This window comes from Spodoptera frugiperda, chromosome 1 (assembly GCF_023101765.2).
Source record: "Spodoptera frugiperda isolate SF20-4 chromosome 1, AGI-APGP_CSIRO_Sfru_2.0, whole genome shotgun sequence".
In the NCBI taxonomy this organism is placed as follows: Eukaryota; Metazoa; Arthropoda; class Insecta; order Lepidoptera; family Noctuidae; genus Spodoptera; species Spodoptera frugiperda.
The window spans coordinates 3410939-3433113 of NC_064212.1; the positions used below are offsets into that span (position 1 = coordinate 3410939).

Consider the following 22175-nt stretch of genomic DNA (forward strand, 5'->3'; position numbering starts at 1 on the left):
CGACTTATTTCTAGGTATTTTGTTCGACTACACCCGATTCTGTCATGGAAAAGGGAAAATATTGGAGAAACATTAGCCTACTCTAAAGTAGGTAGGTAAAGTTCCTTTATTCGAGTTTCATGAATACTGGGAGATGATATAAACCCATAGTAATATTATGTTAAGAGTATTGCTTATGACTTCATAGTTTTAAATTGACTTTTTAATTAATTTTAGGACCAATCCGACAAGTATTATTTGCAGCTAGTTTATTAATACTAATTTGCACTTAGATAATACCGAATTAATCGAAATAGTGCTTTGGATGTGATACCTTCATTTTTGTGACAAACATGGCTTAGAGAATCTACATAAGTAGAATTATATTATCAATTCATCAATCTAGGATCAAATTCAGGATCAAAAACTTCCAAATACTAAAACCCTTTTCAATTCTAAAGTATAGTATGATGGAATATTTCAAGGTTCTAATGAAAGATAAAAGACGTTCGAGTATTTGGAGTTTAAGTCCATATTATTACAAAACTCACTCTAAATGTAAGCGCGTTTTTACTAGTTTCACGGCTTTTCGTAAATTGATAACTAGTTTTGAGTGAGATGTGTAATCTAAGTTCATTCTAGTGTTAGTAAGAGACTGAACAACGTCGCGCAATCTTATTGTTATAAATATTTGATTGTATAGATATTCATGTAATCAATTAACTACATAGACGTTGATCGTTTTATTCGAGACCAGGTGCTAATGACGACTATACCCACAGTAGAAGTGGATCCTCATCACATTGGCACAAATTCCATTCATTATATTCCATCAAAAATCTACTCCTTAATACTTAGCGCATTCGGTAACCTCTCATACGCACCTAAAAACAGATGTGATGATACTAATCGCACCAAAGTAAAAACGCATCTAAAAGCCCCTACATTTCAGACAGATTATTAAAAAACTAGGATCAATTTGTACATCCAACGACTCACGCTCCCAGGCTTTCAATGACGCAAGTGCATTTGTAATTACAGTGACAGTCCGGACATTGGCGCGAGTGCGAGTTTTGGGCGCTAGGTGGCGCTGGTGACGGCGTGAGGAGACGCTCGCAGGGCCGCGTGACGCCGCAATAGTTCGGTAACTGTGATGGCTACTTGTACCGTACCCTTGCCTTCTAGGACATCGGCCGCACAGCACATTAATTTCTGAAATAAAAAATGGTAGTTGTTCAGAAAATGTAGGTTGATCAAAGGTGTGAAATATTGCAGTCTGACTAGCAGTACCAAAAAGCTTGTAGTAATTTGAATGGAGGGACCACAAAATTAAAGCAATTTAACATTAAAATTGTAGGATAGAAAACAATTCGACCCAAAGGACTATCACAATTTTAACAATGTTGATCTGAAATAAATCCAAACTCATGGGACCACAAAATTGTAGGTATTCGGATCGATGAACAAAAATTCAATATTTTGGATCGAAGCCCCACTAAATTGTAAGGTTTCGGATCGAAGGACTATTTTAGCAAATAAAACAAACGTTTGCCAATAAGAAATTTATTTCTTTAAGTAGTTGAACATTGTAAGTACATACAAAAAAAGTACACTTCAAACATCCGTCTATAATAAACTTATGACTAATAGCCAAAAAACAATATGTCAAAAAAGTCACTATTTTTAGTAGAAAAACGTAATGAAATCTCTCTCTTTGTTATAAAAGTGCATTAATGTGAGAAAAATGCGTGTTATTAAATGCAAAATTACACTCTAACATATAATACTGAAAATAGAAAATTAAACGAAGGAAAAATTACAAATGTCTTAATGTATACTTAACAATAAATGGAAAAGATATTAAAGACTGGTTTTAATAGGAAATGATTGGCAAGAAATACTTGAATTATTTACTTTAAAGATGTACTTATTAAAATTGTTCAGAGTTAGTACTTCAATCAACATTTACAGACGAAATGAAACTTTACTGTTAGAACATAAAGTCTATTTCGATTAAATCGAAAGTTAGTGGCATTGTAATCGTGTTTTTTGTTAATATAAAGGCATCTTCATACATTTTGTTTTAATTTAAAACCAGTCACTACAGTATACGTAAATAAGTACCCAAGCACCACAAGCTAATAAATATATGTACGCTAAAAGCATTTAAATTATATATTAAACATTTATCATCTCTTAATAGTATTAATTAGCATTGTACTTGCGACTTTAAAGCTTTAAAAATAAGATTTAATGTTACGAAGCTAGGAAAGAAAGTACCACATATACAAAATAGCTTATGACCAGAATAATAATAGTTATTAAATATAATAATTTACTGTTTAGCGCATTTTATTCTTCGTCTATCAGTTTCTCAATTACCGGCGTGTACTTGTAAACAAAAATAGAAGGAACCGGGTTTCGCATAAACAAAAAATATAAGATAATAAAATGTAATCAACGATCATAATCATAATCAAATGTTATTAATAAATGTAGGTCAGTGTACAATCAAACTTTTAGATTAGATTAACTGCCGCACTGCCGGGAATATTTAAAGATTACTTAAACTATTCCTTAGTAACGATTTTGTATCGAAAACAATTGTTAAGAACGTAATCTCTAAATGTATCTGAGTATGACAGTTAATCACATAGATTTATTGATGCGTGCACAGGCCCGCATCGTACGCATCGCACGTAACGGAATTTAGTTTGTCTTGTATAGAAACTCATACAACTGCGTCCATTGATCCGCATCGTACGGACCGCATCATCAGCAATGCCTACATGCGATGCGTACTTATGACGTCATACGGAATGCGTACGATGCGTACGATGCGGGCGTGTGGACGCTTACCTTTTATCTAGAAAAGTAATAAAACACGCCAAACAATTTAAACAAGTCATAGAAAAACTAACTTTCGAGATTACTACATGACAAAATTAGTGAGAAGATATGAAACAGCGATAGTAAAATTTATAATATAAGGTATAGTTTATGCAAAACGATTAACAGAAGCTACAGTCTTTATAAACACATCTTTGGAATGGTTACAATATAATAATAATAATTATATTTCTATATATTTACGAATAATAATAAACTTGTCATATTCTGTTACGTTATTAAATGCGTAAAACATTGTCATATTATTGTTACTGTTATATATTATATAATATAAATATATTATAACATTTTATTTGATCTTATTGGCATCATCAGTTAGTTGGCTTCAGTTAAAGATATCGGTTAAATTATCATAAGTTCTTTTTTTTGTAAAATTTGTCTTTTAATACTTAAATCTTTCATAAAATTGTTATGCATAAAGCCTCGAAATACTAATTACTACAACTACCAATGAAAAAGTTGCCTAATTTAGATGCGGTACGCATTGCACACTATTTCTACATAATGTATAACAGATCAAAAAATCATGTATATGATAAAAAAAATAACAAAATGTTTCTACTAGTCTTTGAAATTACTACAGAATTTGATACCAAATAAAAATAACTAAAGGCAAAACGTTTTAACCAGTCTCTTAGTTTTATTTCTGGATTTTTTTGCAACTTCACTTTGCCTTTTATCCCCAAAAGGTAGGAGTGCACATTACGGCACGTAATGCCGCTATTCAATGTACTCCCACTTTTCACCATTTTTAATTTAAGTCCAATGTAATAGAGGGTGAATCTATTGCCATATACTGGGCACAATTCCAGACTCCGTGCTACTACTGAGAAATTTTCGAAAAACCGAAAAGACCCAGTAATGCTTTGCTCGACCTGGGAATCGAACCCGAGACCTCTTGTCCGACAGTCGCACTTGCGACCACTCAAACAACGAGGCAGTCATTTATAGAGGATTTGAGGATTTCTGTAATTCTGTACCAACTAAATATATTTTTCACACAATGCGCACCGCTACCTAACATGTACCTAAAAATCATTTTACATAGCTCTTGCATTAATAATACAATAACGATATGATGTTTCGATTAAGGCATATAATTCTTATTATATAAGAAACGTCGAGTAAACAGCTAAGCTACGTATAATCCGTATATAATATATTATAATTAATACATTTCCTTTCATTTCAATAATACTTCATGCACCAATGTTTCAACGAGTAAGATTTATTGTACTTTTAATTTTGGAATTATTTTTATGTGTTATGTGATTCTGAAGTTTGTTGTGTGTCGCTATACATTGTTAAATATATATATTTTTTAATGTTTAACCCTTTTATATTCTTGCCCTTCTCCTTTATCGAGGATAGTAACACCATAGACAGTCAATATCGATCACTATTTTAACCCTTTATAACTAAGACAAGTTATATTTTTCTTTACATTTTTAAGAACCCGTCTCTCCATGTATAGCCTCTGTAGCTGCCTATGTAACTTACTCGTATACACATAAAACAATTCTATTTGTGCGCCATTGATCTTAAAACTATTCAAATCCATTGCCAAATACATACTACCAATCTACGTGTCTTTATTAAAAAATCTACCGTTTTATCAATCACCCAGAATCACATAACACATCACCCTCTAAATGGGTAGTCTGCTATATTAATATTCATAGTATGAGTAACTTTTTTTATTCTTTATATCTTTACTTATAAACTGTTTTTAAAACTACAGTCCTTATGTAATCGTAGATTTATTCTATTGCAACGTTTACAAGTAAATAGTGCTACCTATTACGTGTAAAATTGTATCGTATTTTGGTGCAAAAAGACTACTTAACCTTACGGCTGCTACGTATAAGAATTGCATTAATATTTGCAAAAAAAGGCGAAAAAATCTTAAATAATACTTAATAGCGAATCACTCTATAACACAACAAACGATGAGATCTCGGGAATAATAGTTCTGCAGACTGTAAAATAGCTTCGGACTTGCGTATGCGCATATATTGCCATCTCTCTTACTCCTTGTGTATTATACAAGTCTTTCGCGTTTAGCTGAAACTACAGTCTGCAAAACGTTATAAAAAATCAAACGCAAATAATAGCCGACAATAGCAACCAATTGGCAAAATATTTAAAGTAAAAAAAAAGTATATAAAAAAACAAACTATGTAACTAATAAATTTAAATGCCTCCAATGGGAATGAACTTATAACGAATGGAATTATAACCAATTACTTAATTTATAAATCTATACCAATCAACACAAAGAAAAATATTAAATCCATTGCAACCGTACATGTCTTTATCATTAAAATACAAATTCCGTTGTATAAAATCCTTCGAAATACCTTCCAATTCCTTTCAGACTTTGTTTCAAGATCATTTAAAAAAAAACTAGCCTCGTTTCAAATTCGTAAACCGTTCACAGTCAGACTGTGTTAAAGGCAAATTCATATTAGCTTCACCGTTCTTGACAAACTCCCAAAGTAATCATGAAAAATGTATAAAGAGACCGACTGATGTTCATTTTTGGTTTTTAATTTCTTACTTTAAATAGCCAATGCATGTTTGTTTTGTGATTAGCTCATATAGGGGATTTTTGTTCTGAATTTAACTTATTTAAATATCAGATCACCTTTTTGAATTGTGCATTAGGTAAGAATGATTTAGTCTGTTTTAATCCCTGCTTATTTGTGTGTAATTCAATGAACATGTAAAATCTGGGCTCAAATCGTCGGTCACAGTTTTAAAGAAGTTTACAACGGGTACATAATTAGCAAAATGGTGGACACGAAGAACGTGCCAAGGCATAGACAAGTGAAAAGAACTTTGTTCTCGACCTCCTTGGGAGCCTCAGTCTCAGTAGAAATCACACTGTTCAGATTATTCTGTATCTGGAGATTCATTTTTCCCCTGTCATATCTCTCAGTATCAACCTCTTCCCTCAATAATTCCGTCGGAAAATCAACTTCGTCAGTATCGTATATTTCGAAATTATCGCTTTTTAGTACGTGATCCTCTTTACAGAAAGGCGTCACGAATTGGACTCTATTGGTTTGGTAATAGGGTCCTCTGTTCCTTAGCTCGTTGGTTCCATAAACCGGTGAGTAGTGTATGCCCGAGTCCGTGTTATTGTTCTCGTTGTTCAGATATTCCTCGGATTCATCGATGGTGTAGTGTTGATTGTTGTCGGAGAAATTAAAGTTGCTAATGAATCGTTCTTCGGAGTATCTTCGGAGCTGCCTTTGGTAGTAATTGACTTCGATGGAGGAGTCGGGGTCGTCGCTGGTGTAGTAGTCGTCTTGTAGCGAGTGTGTGTCGGAGTGTGTGGGTCTGATATCCCTACTAGCGGCGTGCGGCGTGGCGTGTGTGAGCAGTGCGGTCACTGTGCGAGCGAGAGGCCCGACACTCGAGTCCCCGTCGCAGTGCAGGGTCCCCAGTATGTCTTCGGGTGAACAGATGGCCTCCTGCAACACACGCCACCCGACTCTTAGTTTCATTACAACAATCTCGTCGCTAGAGAGGATATCTTACATGACCCTGCAACACTCGAAAGGGGCACGGCGCGAGGGAAGCCGATTTCAAAATTATTCACGTTAACACACTATTATTTCACTCAAAATCGCGTAAGATATCGCAAAAATCAGAACCAAAATCAAAAACAAGATGTATATAAAAACTAAAAATAGCAAATTTAATGATTCAACAATTCATAAATAATATTATTAGGTATTTAAAACTCACCTCTTCTACTCCAATTTTTCGACACGCTTCTAGGAAATTATCCACGTTTCTTCTACATCGAGCCATTGTTAGCTTGGGCTGGAACAAAAATACAATATTTTACTGTAAAAAACAAACATTTATCGCGAGAGGGGAGCAATGTCTCATGTAATCACAAATACGACATCAGTCGAAATACTTTCAACTTGAGAGATTTGCCGTAACGTCTCTCCGCTTGGAAGATGACACGGGGATTCCTTTGGTCTTTTAGTTACTGGTTTTATTCATGGCGTTATCAGTTTCAATACAACAATATTTCATCCAAATAGACTGTTAAAGTTTTACCCTGTCATAGTGATGTACCTGTGCGGGCGAGGGTACGTGTACGGACGCGACGGAGCGCGGCCGCACGTGGTTGGCGAGGTGGCACAACACTACTCCGTCACTCAGGACCGGCGCCAACTGCTCCGGTAGCGACATCTTCAGGCGGGACTCGATTATCTGGAGATGGAGTAAAAACAGATAATTATAATTAGGTAAGTTTATTTTAGAGAATAACAAATAATAACAATGTCTTCCATCAAAGGAAGAATTAGTTTCTGCCATATCATCACTAAATAGTGTAAAACAAAGTCGCTTTCTCTGTCCCTATGTCTCTTGTACCCTTACATCCTTACGCAACGGATTTTGATGCAGTTTTCGATAGATTGAGTGATTCAAGAGGAAGGTTTTTATATATAATACGTGCATAATATATGACCATTGCACCCACGCGAAGCTGGGGCGGGTCGCTAGTCTTTAAATATGAGTATTGCTTTCGAAACGTATTTCGTATAGAGTCTTATTTTAGTTACAAGTCAATTTAACTCACCGATCGTAACTGCGTCAACAGATCCAGCTCTTCCTTCTGCTTATCGAATTCCCTCTTCATGGTAAAGCTGAGTTTGTCCACCGGAGCGTCCTTATTCCACGCCATCTTGCCGGGGGGCTTTGGCGCAGCACCTTTTAAATACGACACACTAGTCGTCAGCACCTTAGTACTGTCCCCGTTCACTTGCCGCGGTATACTCGACTTACCTAGACTATTGTACCCAATCGTATTCGTGGGAGATTTTGATGGGGACGTAGGTTTAATATACGTATCCGATTGACCATTAACGCGTCCATTATACTCCACGTTCCCATTAACAGTCGAGTATACCTTACTATTGACATTTCTCGATGGCACTACTTTTTGCACGGGCCTTTTGTTCTCTTCTTGTTTCTCAACAACACCGTTTCCATTTGTCGACTGATTTTGGTATCTTCTGGGGGTTGAGTGAAGGAGAGGGGAATTTGGCACTTGGGATAGGTTTGGGGATGAGGTATTGGATAGACTACTATTGGAAGAGGCGGTTTTGTATAGACTAGGTGATACATTACTGCTGTATCCGTTGACTGGGGAGTGGGAGGATTTCTGGTGGATGGGGCTCTGGTTTTGGGAGTGCGGGGACGAGTCCAGCTCGGGAGACGGCTGGTCCGTGCGAGGGCGGTAGATGTCTTGCTGACGCTGCTGTCTTAAGGCTTCTTTGTATTGTCTGGAAGTTTCAGATACATAATAAGATTTCTGTCGTTAAAATTACATGTGTTAGATGTGAATACAGATTTCGTTTCTATAGCTGTTAGTTTTCACAATAATTTAGTAACATTAAAATTTCAAATACACTTCAAAAACTAGGAAATATAAAACAACGATTAGAAAAGCATTAATTAACGGACGTCGAGTGTGAACTATTTGTTAGTAGTGCACCCACGGAAGTTCGGGAGCCGCCAATTAGCGTGTGTACAGACAAACGATGCCGTGCATGCTATTAGTAATATGACACATTCTACTAACGAACTAATGCTGAAAGACTTATGAATTTTAATTTGAACATAAGTATCTCTTTTGTCACTTTCGTGTAGATACAATGTATAACGATAAATATCCTTTAGGTATACGTATTTATAAAAGATATTCTCCAGTCGTAAATATCTCCCCATCTGTTTGAGATAATCTCAAAAAATACTGAACTGATTTTTATAAAATTTTCACTATTTGATAAAATGTTTTGTGAGTAGTATTTTAGTGTACCTACATGTATAGAGTGACTTTTTGTACGGCGGAAAGCTAGTTATTTGTCACGTGTCCTTACCTAAATACCCCTAAATAAATACCGCTTTCTAAACCAATTTGAATAGAAACACCGAAACAAAAAAGAAAAAGTAGACAATACGTAAAATTTCGCCACCTGGGACTAAAATAGATTGATTGATAGTTCCGTTGCCGGTGCAATGCAGATATTTTGGCAGTAGACAGTCGGAACTTGGAAAAGTAGGTGTGTTCTGTGTTGTTTCACTGGATTAAATGTGCCGATGTTCGGGTCAAGGCGGTAGAGAAGATTTATGAGCTACTATTTTGTTCTGTAATTATTGCGCGTGGCTGCTGAAAAATGTGTGCTCGTCTTTACAATTTTAATGTTCCTACGTTTTTCGAGTTAATGTTAGCTTTTAATGTGTGTAAGTTGGTTTTATGTGTTGATAAATTTTAATCTTAAATAGCTGTTTTGGTCGACTTCGACTACTTCGTTGGTCGAGTGTTTGCAAGTGCGACTAATGTTAGCTTTTAGTGTCTGGAAGTTGGTTTTATGTGTTGATAAATTTTAACCTTAAATGGGTGTACATTTTATAGCGGCATTAAGTACGTGCCGTAATGTACATCTCTGCCTACCCCTTCGGGATAGGGATACGTGACGTTGACGAAGTACCGGATTAACCCTATACTTGACCATGTGCACTGTAATGCACACTCGACTGCTTCATTGGTCGAGTGGTTGCAAGTGTGACTGCCGGACTAAAGGGGTCTCAGGTTCGATTCGCGGGTCGAACAGAGTATTGCTGGGTTTTTTTCAGGTTTTCGAAAATTTCTCAATAGTAGCACGTACAAGAATCTGGAATTGTGCCCAGTATATGGCAATAAACTCACTCCCTATTACATGGAACTTATAACACAAATGGTGAAAAGTGGGTGTACATTGCATAGCGGCATTACGTGCCGTAATGTACATCTCTGCCTAACCCTTCGAGGGTAAATGGCGTGACGTTGACGAAGTACCGGTTTAAGTCTTATCCTGTGGTGCAGTGTAACTCTTCTATCGTAAACGCAACATTGTGTTTATAATGCCAATATTGACACATGCTGTTAGTTTATTTATACCTATAATGTAATTAATTCATCATCACGCTGTATGACATAAACTATGGTATTTAGGAGGATGATTAATTAATAATAACATGCACGACTCATCGCTAATACCACAGACTAGTGTGTTGTTGTTATAAAAAGATTTATGCGTTGCCATTGGTTTGTTTACTTTTAATCCATGTGTTAACATTACAGATAAAAGTTTCCCAAACTAATTAGTGAAAAAATAAAGAAGAAATGAGAACCTCCTCCTTATTTGGAGTCGGTTAAAAAGATAAACATAATGAAATTATTAAAATAAACTTTTTATAACAACACACAAACGAAATCTATATCATAATCACATCAAACCTTGTTAATTAAATAAACCAAATTAATAATTATATAAATTCCAAGTGCGTATGTTAGTGAATGTTGTGCATATATGACAATGTACCTGTAGGTTTGTTGATGGGCTAATTTACTCTTATCGTCGCCATTCGACATGTTCCCATCGGGTGAAATACGGACGCTGAAAGGGACAACACCGGGGTTAATAAAAAAAGGCGGAGCTGCAACGATATCTGTGTGCTATGCTGTTCGAAAATAAATGTGCTTCTTTCATATTTAGTGGTTATTTTTTAGCTGATATTGATTGAAGGCGCTAGTGTCTTAGGAAGATTACAATCGATCATCTGGTTTATTTAACAAACTATTTTAATTTTATCACTTGTCGAAATAGGTTGCCCAAAGTCGTTATACGGACTGTGACTATTTTTTTCAGTGTCCTTTATTTGTTTATTTTCAAAGCAACTAGTAAACTTTATAATAGCTCTCTTCGTCTGATTCTAAGTAGTTATGAAAAGATGACGTATCTCAAACATAAACAATGAGACATTCGTCTTATCGTATTGCGAATTTTTTCACGAATATTGAAATGACTGAAACACAATATATTTTGAACAGCATACTTTGATATCGTTGCGGAAACATGAGACAGAGGGGAGGGTGATATAATGGCTGTGAAATTACAGAAAATAAGTTTCAAATTTTATATTACCTCTGTTTCGGCCAATGCGAAAAAAATAAAAATAAAGATATAAGCAGCTATATAAATCTACATATAGAAAAATATAAATTAACCACCCAGAATAATTTGAAGCTCTCGAATTGTTTTCTACAAATAATGAAGGCAAACTAGACAGACTATGGTAAATATTTCTTCACTTTTTAAGTCTGCTTAGTTCACTTCCAATTTATGTAGATTTCTTTAAGTTAACTCTTATTAAAAAATTCTATTACACACACAAAATCCTTTAAAATCTAGTTCGATGTGTCATAAATGCCAATGAATCTCTATAATTGAATATTACGAATTATTTTGAACGCTTTTGCCATTGGCATTTACAACAAACGCCTAAAACTTTTTGCTACTAGGTAGGTTTAATTATTTATTGTAATTAAATTCACAACCAATTCATAAAAAAGTTAATTTCTAGTTGAACTAATGTACCACCCAAAAATAACAATAGGTGTCAAATACCCTGTTATCACTCTTTATCTTGAGAGAAAGATACGCTTTAGATAAGCTTAGAGAGATTATATTTAAGGCCTGTATTACCATGACTAATGTGTGAGGCACCGGTCCCACTTGTACGTTGAGCTGCGTCGCGTTGTGACAACGCAAGGGACAAATGGGGTGTGTCAATATATAGAAAACAAAAAACAACGCTGCGACGATTCAACGCAACGAACGAGTGAGTCCGGGGCCTATCAGAAACTTTATACATCATTCATAATTGATGTATTTGCTTCAGAGTGACACAAAGTATTTGACACCCACCATACCATATCAAAAAAAGATAAAAAATTATTTCCACTTAAAACTTACCCGGAGAGTAAAGGGGTGAGCGGTGCTAGGGGTGTCTCACTGGATAGTGACTGTGCCCTGGACAGGGCTGCGCCTGGTGACAATGTGGATGGTGTGCTAGGAGTTGATCGTCCACTGCCACCCCCTCCACCGGCCTCGCCGCCACCTATGGAGAAACAGTAGGTATTAAAATAAAATTATAATAATGGCGCGATCCTCGAATCGCCAGTAGCAGCGCGACAATCGCCGCGTCGTGTGTCGCGGAATGCTGCTCATGAATATGAGCCTCTAGCATGGCTTGAAACTAGTCGAGTTCCTCGTCAAATCAATACGTGAGTAAGCCGATAACATAATAATTAATAAAATTATAATGTTCATAAAACTTACTGGAGTTTTATAATATTTGTGGGACTCAACAACCGAAAGCAAAATTGTTTATTTGTAAATATCTTGCTGTATAATAAACAGTTCATAAAAGTAGCTAATCTGACAAGATATCCTAAATTAATATCAATAAACCCTTTTGTTACGACAGCATGTAGTCAACCTTTACCATAAAAAAGATTCGATAAAACTAACCAAACTTAAATATCTCTTGTACCTGATTTAAAATAAAATACTGAACCGTTATCTAACTAACCAGGTCCAAGGTAATGTGGACTGCAATGCGGTGCACAATGGAAACTGCAATGCAGCGAATGTCACATGTTGTCGAACATTTTTGTTCCTAGACTATTTTCGATTTCTTCCCTATGTCCTAACTTAAGTCCAAAACGATTTAAAGACTACATGAAATGGATATACAAGGTAGTATAAGTCGATTTGAAAAGACTAAAGTTACTACATCACTACTCCTTTTACAGCGCAATCTACTGCAAAAACAATCGTCTAAATTCAAACAGCTATCTGTATGCAAATTGCACATGACTAAACTGCACTTTTCCAGGTCACAATCTATTCAGTAACAAAAAAAACCCCACCACGTAAGCGTCAACAAAGTTTCAAAAAATATATAAAAAGTCCCCTATAAGGGATAAAGAGTTAATTTTAGGTCGTTCCTATTTCCGTAGCGTTTAAATGTCATTCGTTTTTTATGGGCGGCAGCCATTTTTGAATGTTGGCTGTTATTAAGGACGCTTGACAACGTGAATGGCTCGTTAACGGTGTATACTTGAATAGTGAGTATACCGAACATGAGGACTTGAATGAAATTCTTTCCCTAATAAAAATATGAGTACTAAGGAATTTTGTGTCTTAAGGACACTTTTGATACTACTTCACATTTTCGTGTAGGTTGGCAAAATATAAAACGTACCTACTTGTTAAAAACTTGGGAGTTGATACTCAGACTTTAATAATCTCCTCAAGGTGCTTCGTCTTCTATTCTTTTTACCTTATTCTTAGTCAAGAATTACATAAGTGGTAATGTTTTTCAGTCTTCTCTTTCATAACCCAGTCTTCATAATAATCTACCAAAACAAATAAGAGTATTAGGAATCGCTAAGTGTAACACTTACCATCATTAGACCATCGTTTGTCGACTCCATCGGTGCTGTATCCACTATCGACGACATGTCTCGGTTTATGCCTCAAGCAGTCTATGGTAGCGTTGCCCGAGGTGATCTGATGCGTCGTACTTTGGTTTGGGGAGTTATTGATGTAAGAACTGTGTTTAGCTGACCGTCGTGTTTCGTCCACTCGTCTATGTGCCGGCAACGAGTCTTTATTCGCCATATTTTCTAGGTACTTGAATATATGCACACGCCCGCGCATGCATATCTATAAATAGGAATAAAGTATTAGTTTTGTATTTTGCATTTTAAGATACGTGAGAGATTTTAGAAGTTATTGGCTACGCAACGTCCTTTGCTCGCAATGCTGCTCATGAATATGAGCCCCTAACGTGACTTGAAACTAGTAGAGTTCTTCATCAAACTGTTACATGAGTAAACCGAACACAATTATTAATTTTTGTTGCTTTTGGACTCTATAAAAGTGTCTGTTTCTAATTATTGCATAACATTTATTTTATATTTCAAATGTAAATCGAAAGTATATTATTCCGTCGGAATGTCTGTGAATTCCCGAGTCCGAAAGTACTTTAAAAGGAATAAAGGGTTTTAAAACCAATGAATGAGGAAAACCTTGATTGGTACTCTACTTATCACGGCGGTTTTGCTAAATATAACCATGTGTGGTTGCTACTATAATGTTTATTTGTTTACTTTAAAGTATTCTTTCACACTGTCAGTTAAAGAAAACACAACGTATCGGCAAGTTAGCATGGCAGTCGTAAAACCCGGGGGAAAGTGTTGTCGAACTAGTTTCAAAGCAATGAACTGAAAATTTATGGCGTTGCGCTGCACTGAGGTGTTTTATTGCCTTTTAAACTGCATAGGAATGCAGTTTCAGTACTTTGTAGAAAATACGTTGTGATATAATGGGGTCAGGTTTGAAAAACGCCTACAAAAGTTGCATTTTAATTTGGTCAAATCACAGAATATTTTAAGCAACACATTTCGTTTTATAAAACCAAAGTGGAGCAGTTTATCTCCTCGTCTTATCAATTCTGTTCAGAGAATAAAGAAAGCCCGAATTGAGCCACACATCCTCAGTAAAATCACACTCCATCTCACAGTCAAATAACAATCCACGCCCGTATTCAGAAATCTTAATTGCGATCACTATACCAGTAAGATATAAGAAGAAATAAACAAAAAATAACTTACTGTAGTAGGTGGGGAAACAAGGGGATTGTTGTCCAGGTTAAGCGTAATGATTGTGTTCATGTTTCGGAGTTCCAGTGGCAGTGAAGATATGCAGTTGCAGCTCACGTCCAGGTGTTCCAGCCTGAGGTATGTGATCTCTGAAATATGGGATAAACAGTTAGTAGAAAATTAATAACGTAAAATTTAATGTGTTAACTGCCACGTAGGTCACCTATAACCTACATTAGTGGAGGATTTGCCTTCAACAGTTTTCTGACGGCTTAACAATGCGCTTTGAATGCGTGTTTGATGGAAGTCGAGCTCAGTAACGTACTATTGGATATACCTTTGTCCAAAATAGTATTTTTTACGTACGTCAACTGCTGATCGTGGATCGTCAGACGACTATGATGAATGAAGCATAAATTCAATGGGTTGTTTTGAAACGTAACATGTACCTTGTAGTAAACAAATGTAACCCTGAGGTTAAAATTATAGCAGATTTTAGAAGAAAAGGACATCGTGTACTTGATACTTCGTGACACAGGTCAGTATCGTAATTTTCAAGTAGGTATGTTATATTATTTTCAATCCTAGGACTACATTAAATTACCTCATTCAAAAAGGGACACCTGAGTGCAAAAGCATGTTTATTACGAGTAATGTTGTTTTAGTGGTGGAGGGTGTCCTTTTAATTATTATTTGTCAGGATACACTTGCAGAATAAACACCGTGTCAAGGTAGTACCTTGTAGTGATGTGAACATAAGTATTTATATTTTATTTTCCGTTATTATCAAAGGATGTTATAGTCCAGCCGATCTGGAAGTCACCAGGGGAAATATGCTGATGATATAGTTAAAGGCAAAGAGTAGTCCTTGATTAGATTCGTAAAATAAATAATAAATACGCCTCTCGCTGTCTATTTATAGTATAACTTGTACTTGCAACAGTAACAAGATTGCACTCCTTAAATAGCATTCAAACAGTGTAAGATCAAAGGAGCTTCCCAAACGTCATGGTTTACGCATCAAAATGAATTTGACCACTTAGTACCCACTTTAGTTTACACAGATAAATACACAAACTGTTGAATGCTACACCGTAGTTTGTTACGTTTTGCGAGAATTTATATTTATTCAGCAATACAATTTAATACAAAGATAAAGACTGAAGATAGTATAGCTAAGCTTATTGTAAAATATTACATATCTATTTATTTACAAATCACTACGTTAGTTCAAAACGTTTTCACTAAACAAATGTAGGTATACTCATCTACTAAAGACATTAATTTGGTAAGCCCAATCATCGAACGAGCCAAAATGGTACTGAACACAGATACATATAATTATAATGAAATTGTAATAAAATATTTCATTGAACCGAAACAATAGTCTATTTGCAAAGACAATAAAATGTATTCAAAGAGGTATGTAATGCGTAAATGTGTTATTTTCCTCCTCAGTTGCAATTGGCGATACCAAACCCAGTACTAACACTATTATAACTAGGCCACCGATGTTTTCACCATACTCGCGTCTTATCGATATTACGGTACGTTGCCTTCAATGCATGTAATAATTGTAATAATATTATCGTTACAAATGACTTGTTTTATACAAATAGTATGTAACTGTAGTCTTACGAATATAAAGTAACTAGCATTGGTATCATATTGTGAATAATGCATTTACCAAGTAATCGGCTATTAGACACACTATATACAGATATCTACATCTAGTTATGGCCAAATCTACAAACAGATAACTTATTAAGACTGGCCATAACTAAATCATAAGATGAATCGAGAATAAATTTTATTGTTCATTCATCTTAATAAATATTTAAATATAGCGCACAATGAGTAATCGATAACTAATGATTAAATCAATCAATGAATAAATCGATCATTAAATCTCGATATAGTGCCAAGCCATACGCATATACGACATGCACGTAAAGCGCATTAGCATTGTTTAAATGATAAAATGACACAACTCCTTAAATTAAATTATTTTTAGATTTGCATATACGGTTTCATGAACACTTTGTCGCATTTTAAATGTAACTTGAATCACAAAAGAGTGCTGTCTGAATGGAACTCAAAGATGCCAATCCTTTTGAAGTCCAAATATTGAGATGAGATGTTAGAAACATATGTACATAAACAGAACGTTATTATTAGCAAAAGGCTTGACCCCTATTAGGTGCACAAGACTTATGTTTAACTGCCAAAGACTGTGTTGCAATTAGATCCTCATCCTTTCGAGAAATAAAATGATGTAATGTATATTTGAACTCACGTAACGGCAGTAGTCCCAGCTGATTATTGCTAAGGTCGAGTGCCCGCAGACCAGCGCAATCCCCAAGTGTCATGGGGACCTGCGTGAGCCTGTTGTTCGAGGCGTCTAGCTCAGCCAGCGAGGTCATCTTGCCAATCTCCTTCGGTAAAGTACTTAGCATATTGTCGGGTACTAAAAGCACTTGAAGTGGCATCTGGCATACTTCACGTGGTAATTCTGTGAGCTGGTTTGAACTGTGGACAAGAGAACAAGTTGTTAATAAGTTGATTAGATGATCATCATTTTTAATTAGAGGTTAACGCGTTTGGTTCTCTCTTAAATACGAAAGGCGTAGTTTCGAAACATGGCAGATGCTAATACTGTTTGTTAAGTAGTTTTAACTAATAAATGTAATGACCAAAAACATTCCGTTCTATAAATTACCCACATTCAGTTTCCATTCCGTGTTTTATGTCTATCACCTTCTTCCTTTAGGTAGTAACAGTACCATCTCCTTAAGAAACTCATCTTTAAAGTCAATGAACGCGAACATAAACAAATGCATCCAATCGATACATCACTAAACGGATATTTTTACCCCATCAGAACCGACTTCAGAATGGGATTGTATGTAATCAGAGCGGTTCAAACATAAATCAGTCGTCACCTAACCTAATAGTTTCGAAGTTCGTGCCAAGAAAACTAGTAAACATTGGTGTAAAGTTCTTAAAAACACTTCCTGCTTCAAAAGTTGTGGGAATAAGAAGGTTTAACACATCTCATCTTTATTTTATAACTACGTGTGCGGTTACTGTGATAATTTTAAGATTAGATTGTGTTGGTAAACGTGATGATTATATTTTAAGACCACCTACAGAGTTATTTCCACAAGGAAATAAAGCCGTAAATAACATTGATTCAAGAGATATTCGCGGACAGAAGTCAAAACAATGTTTAAGTTATGTGTTATCCTAATGGATTATGATTATTTATGAATGATAAATACGGGCTTGGGAATAGTTCATCGTAGACATTTTACGACACATTTCAACAACCATTTATGTCGTTAATAAGCTTTAAACTTACGGAGTAACGATACGACTCCAACAAATCGGAGAGTATCTAAATAAATAAACTTGAAACGTAACAAATTCATTCACCTGAAACGCCAACCGTTGCCTTGCCTCTAACTAACAAGCCAAAATCTAACAACATGAAACTAATACCATTATTTAACGATAAGTTCCCAATCTCGAAAAGCCAACCAAAACAGATGCGCTAGAAAGAGACAGAACCAAAACAAACCCTGTTATAACCAAAACACAGACAGACAACCACACTGAGGTACTTAACATTGCACCTAGACTACCTCTTATATATTTTTTCACCGTCTAGACGTTTAGACATGGTTGAAACAGGATTCAATTCTGCAAGACTAGGAATCGATAAATAGATGCGAGGTCAACGTACTGTGCAAGGGACATAATTAGCTATACTTAATAGATAGTTGGATATTAACTTGGAAAGTTTTATAGCATCTCGTCACAATGGGAATGGCCTATATGTGTGTTGGTAAAGCGATTATTGTATGGGATGACGTAAACAATCCAATAAATATACGGGCAGGCACGTGGAATGGGATCAACGAACCGAGGATAGAATGGAGTATTACTTTTACTGGCAGTAGGTAGCATAAAGATACAACAGTTCCTTTGAAAGACTCCTGTTATGACTTTCATGTATTATCGTTTGTTTCTTTTTCTGCCTTGTCTCCGGATTATACTTGGAAAATACAAACATGGATATGAATAACTTTATCACAGAAGGGATTTTTATTTTATACTCTATACTAGTAAAAGTTATGTTATTTAAATTAGGTTTTTTAATAATGTATCTGTGACATTGTGAGAGTAATCAATAATCAATAATACTAGACGTATTGATAATAAACATAGATCGAGCACGAATCTATGAAAGGAGACATACGTCCAGAAAAACGAAGACCCTGCTAAGACACACCATTCTTTAATCTGAATTTAGGATATAAACAAGACATACTATTCAGCTAATGCCAGTATTATATCTCGGTACTGCACACAAAACATAACAACCAAGTGCCACATTTCTCAATATCGTCCCGTCAGCAAGATAACACCGTTATCGTACCACCATAGAAGGCAACGCTACAGTTTCACCAGAAGCAAGAATATGAGCACTGTCATACGAATGCAATGTAAACAAGCTTTCTCGATGACTTCGTAATTTAGTGTCAGTAACAATATCCTGTCATGGGTCTCAGTTTAGCACTTCGATATCTTGTTAGATCGGTGTGATTTTTAGCTGTTGACTGGTAAGTCATTCTTTAGATTCTGACCCTAAACGTAGTTTCTTCATCATTAAGCTAGGTCTGGGTACGTTTAACTAGTTTGATATGTTTATTACACTTAAATCATAAGCCCCTGAAGATTCAAGTGTACCGAGAGTACACGTGCGTTCAAAGATTGCAAAACTATGCCTTTTTGTGAAGTACAAAAACGTAATAAGCGGTTACTTAACGAAGCGTGACTAATTAATTCTTGAATAAAAAATTATATTCATTTACACGTTAACGCTCATTATTAGAACGTTCACGTTAGAATACAAAATAAAAAAGAAACTGTAGTACTATTGAATTAGAATAATTTCTTAATAATGCAATGATTACTCTAGAATTTCTATTTTTTCTACCATTCCATGACTGTCACACACACACTATGACCAGTTAAAATAAAATACGACAGAAAATACTTTAACAAATAATTACCTACTAAAGCTTAAAACGAAGAACATACGTCAGAAACACACAAGACTTTCCCTGGAAACGCGTCATAATTAATTTGTCAAACATTGTACATTGCAAAGCTATTCAAAGTTGGTTAATTGTGTTCCTCATCACCTAAAACACACCTCTGTCATATAGTGAGGCGCCATGATAACATTTGCTGAAGCCGTTTATTGCGAGGGACGAGCCCCACACGAGGGAATGGGGTGCCTCTTGTTGCTGGCTTAATTATTTAGACATTGAGGGGGATTCTTAGTTTGAGTCGGTGCTAAAATGCGTGTGAATCTGGGTCACTTTAACACTAAGTGAAAATAAGCATATTATATTTTGGAATGGATATTGGACAGACAGCATTTTCTTAGAAGCAACTAAGTAGATGGTACTATGGTAGTATGTATTACAAATTACCCCTCATTGAAATAGAACGATAAGGAACAGACAGGTGTTATTTACAAATGATGCGTTATACTTCCGAGTTCCACCTCCCACGCTCAATATGAAAGCGGCATAGCGGCCCCACATGGCTTCCCCTAACAATTTAGTGCAAATAATTCGCACGTTCCGCTTCAGCGGTTCAAGGTTGATATCATATCGATTTGTACAGTGTGGGGTGACAGAAATAACTCATCGACAAAAACTATTCTACGACGCCATTACAACTAGAGACTGTCCTCGTAACGTATATAGGTGTTATATGAAAATTACGTGAATATTGCATGCGTCAATTCCTAGCAGCTATACAAAAATGCATCTAGTTAAATAATATCCTAATCAAAAAATCGGAAACGATAAAAACAAACTGGTTATATCATATCTGCCCAATTGAGTTGCACAATAGTGGTTAGTAGCCGTTTCCAGTGTTTCGCTATTGTACTGCACATTTGGCGCGGACGTCCCATTTTCGAAAGCCTACCTACGTGTGTACTGTCATGCGCATACGCTTGTTGATCGAGCGTTATGGTGTGTGCGCGTGCGACGAACCGCGATCACAATGCGCGAGTTACGCTTTGCTGGTGGTTTTATGACTGTGTTTTGGCAGTTACGTCAATGTAGGTAGATCATTTTGATTCCGTCAAATCAACAGTTGGGAATACAATAGCTATGATATAAGCATAATGATACACGAATTAGGTAATAACTATCTTGTTGTCAAAATTGTGAATAGTATCTGTAGCATTTACAACACTAGTATACACTAATAACATAAACTCAGTGATTCTTATCACTTCCTTCATCCGTAAACATGGATACAGCGCTATAAATAAGAGAGAAAACTGTTCCATGGTGTAACAATGGAGTCGGGTGCTGGTGTTGTGACAGTTGTGCATTTCATAGAATAGAAACAACAATAGTTGAACGTTGGACTTATTTGTTGGGTGTCCTCGTTGTTCCGAGTACCAACTGTTTATGAAGCTAATGTCGATCGAGTTACGTACGACATACAGTTATTGGTTCATTGTATCAATTTCAAGTTCAAAGACTGTAGAAATGACACCCAATAACTTAATTTCTTGGAAAAATCCGCTGTATTACCCTCGGCTACGTAATTTTTCTTCACCACATTTATTGCATTAGCAGAACATTTGTTATAATTAAGAGCAAAATTGTTTTATAACCTATGATGAAACGAACAAGAGCGATCATTAAATTAGCAAGTAAATTAAGACGTTTTGTTAGCGAAATCCAAACTAATTAAGAAAATATTGTGAGAGGTAAGTTATTATTAAGTTACTTGACAGCCTTCTGTTTTTTGGTGCTCCTGATTAAAGCATATGCATAGGATGATGTCAGTCGACAGCTGGGATCCCACCTGCCCTGTGCCAAAAATAAACGGGGTTTGATCCAACCAGTTCTGTCGGACATCGACGAAAAATAAGACTGTGTGTTATTTCAAGAAACCTTTGGCTATAAGAGGAGCAACTATTAAAGCATAGATCTCAATTGTTGGTTTAGGACTTAGGACAATTTTGGTTAAAGTAAACTTGAGTTCGTATAAATTAAGGAGAGTATTCAATTACGTTTGAAATAAAAAGGAAAATTGAATTATACATCCATCTTTCTTTTAACCTTTTGTCATTGTTATTAGGGTTGAATTTCGTTGTAACCAGACCTTCAATTACTTTAAAGGCTGGGCTTCCATTTCATGCGCCCACACTCACCAAATTAAGGTGATCAAATAAAAGGAGCATAGTGTTTCTTCATCAAAACTGGTGCATTTATTTGTAGATACGATAACAGTCTGTCTGTCAGTCATCGCTTATCCATATGACACTCTTCGTCTTGGCCATGACATCTACGGTCATTCACCTCGTCTACAGATCGGTACACTATGCGATACGGTAAATTCTTATCTCGATGCAATAAGGTATACTTTGTGATACGGAGTGATTATACTGTTGCGTATAGCGAACACGTGATATTATGATATTGATCTTTTATGTTTATGGAACAATAGAAAAGGTTAGGCTCTACATATTGGTGTCAAACAGCAATTTGCTGTCGTGCCAAATTGCAGCAGCTGAGTTATTAAATACGCATTACTGATATGTTCGTGCTAAATAGACCTTGAAGTAGGGGAAAGATAAATTAAGCAAACACAGATGTTTTTTCCTACATAAGGGAGTTACAGAACGTCTAATAAACTTTAAAAATAAGGTGAACTTGAG

General features: G+C 35.7%; 1 protein-coding gene across 5 annotated transcripts in view; it reads right to left on the reverse strand.

The window, feature by feature from the left end:
• Positions 1-871: 871 nt before the first annotated feature.
• The window catches only part of LOC118273093 (leucine-rich repeat and calponin homology domain-containing protein), a 58668-nt gene continuing 37364 nt past the window's right edge, over positions 872-22175 (reverse strand). The window contains exons 3-11 of one of the 5 annotated variants that reach the window (XM_035589871.2): positions 16710-16942; positions 14426-14562; positions 13214-13475; positions 11718-11862; positions 10284-10358; positions 7496-8201; positions 6970-7125; positions 6646-6723; positions 872-1191 (exon numbers count right to left, since the gene is read on the reverse strand). In XM_035589871.2, coding sequence (XP_035445764.2) covers positions 1060-1191; positions 6646-6723; positions 6970-7125; positions 7496-8201; positions 10284-10358; positions 11718-11862; positions 13214-13475; positions 14426-14562; positions 16710-16942 — 1924 coding nt within the window. In that variant the 3' untranslated portion in view covers positions 872-1059. Of the gene's footprint in view, positions 1192-1526; positions 6369-6645; positions 6724-6969; positions 7126-7495; positions 8202-10283; positions 10359-11717; positions 11863-13213; positions 13476-14425; positions 14563-16709; positions 16943-22175 lie in introns of those variants that run through there. The other 4 variants (XM_035589872.2, XM_035589868.2, XM_035589869.2 and 1 more) reach the window with 4 other exon arrangements.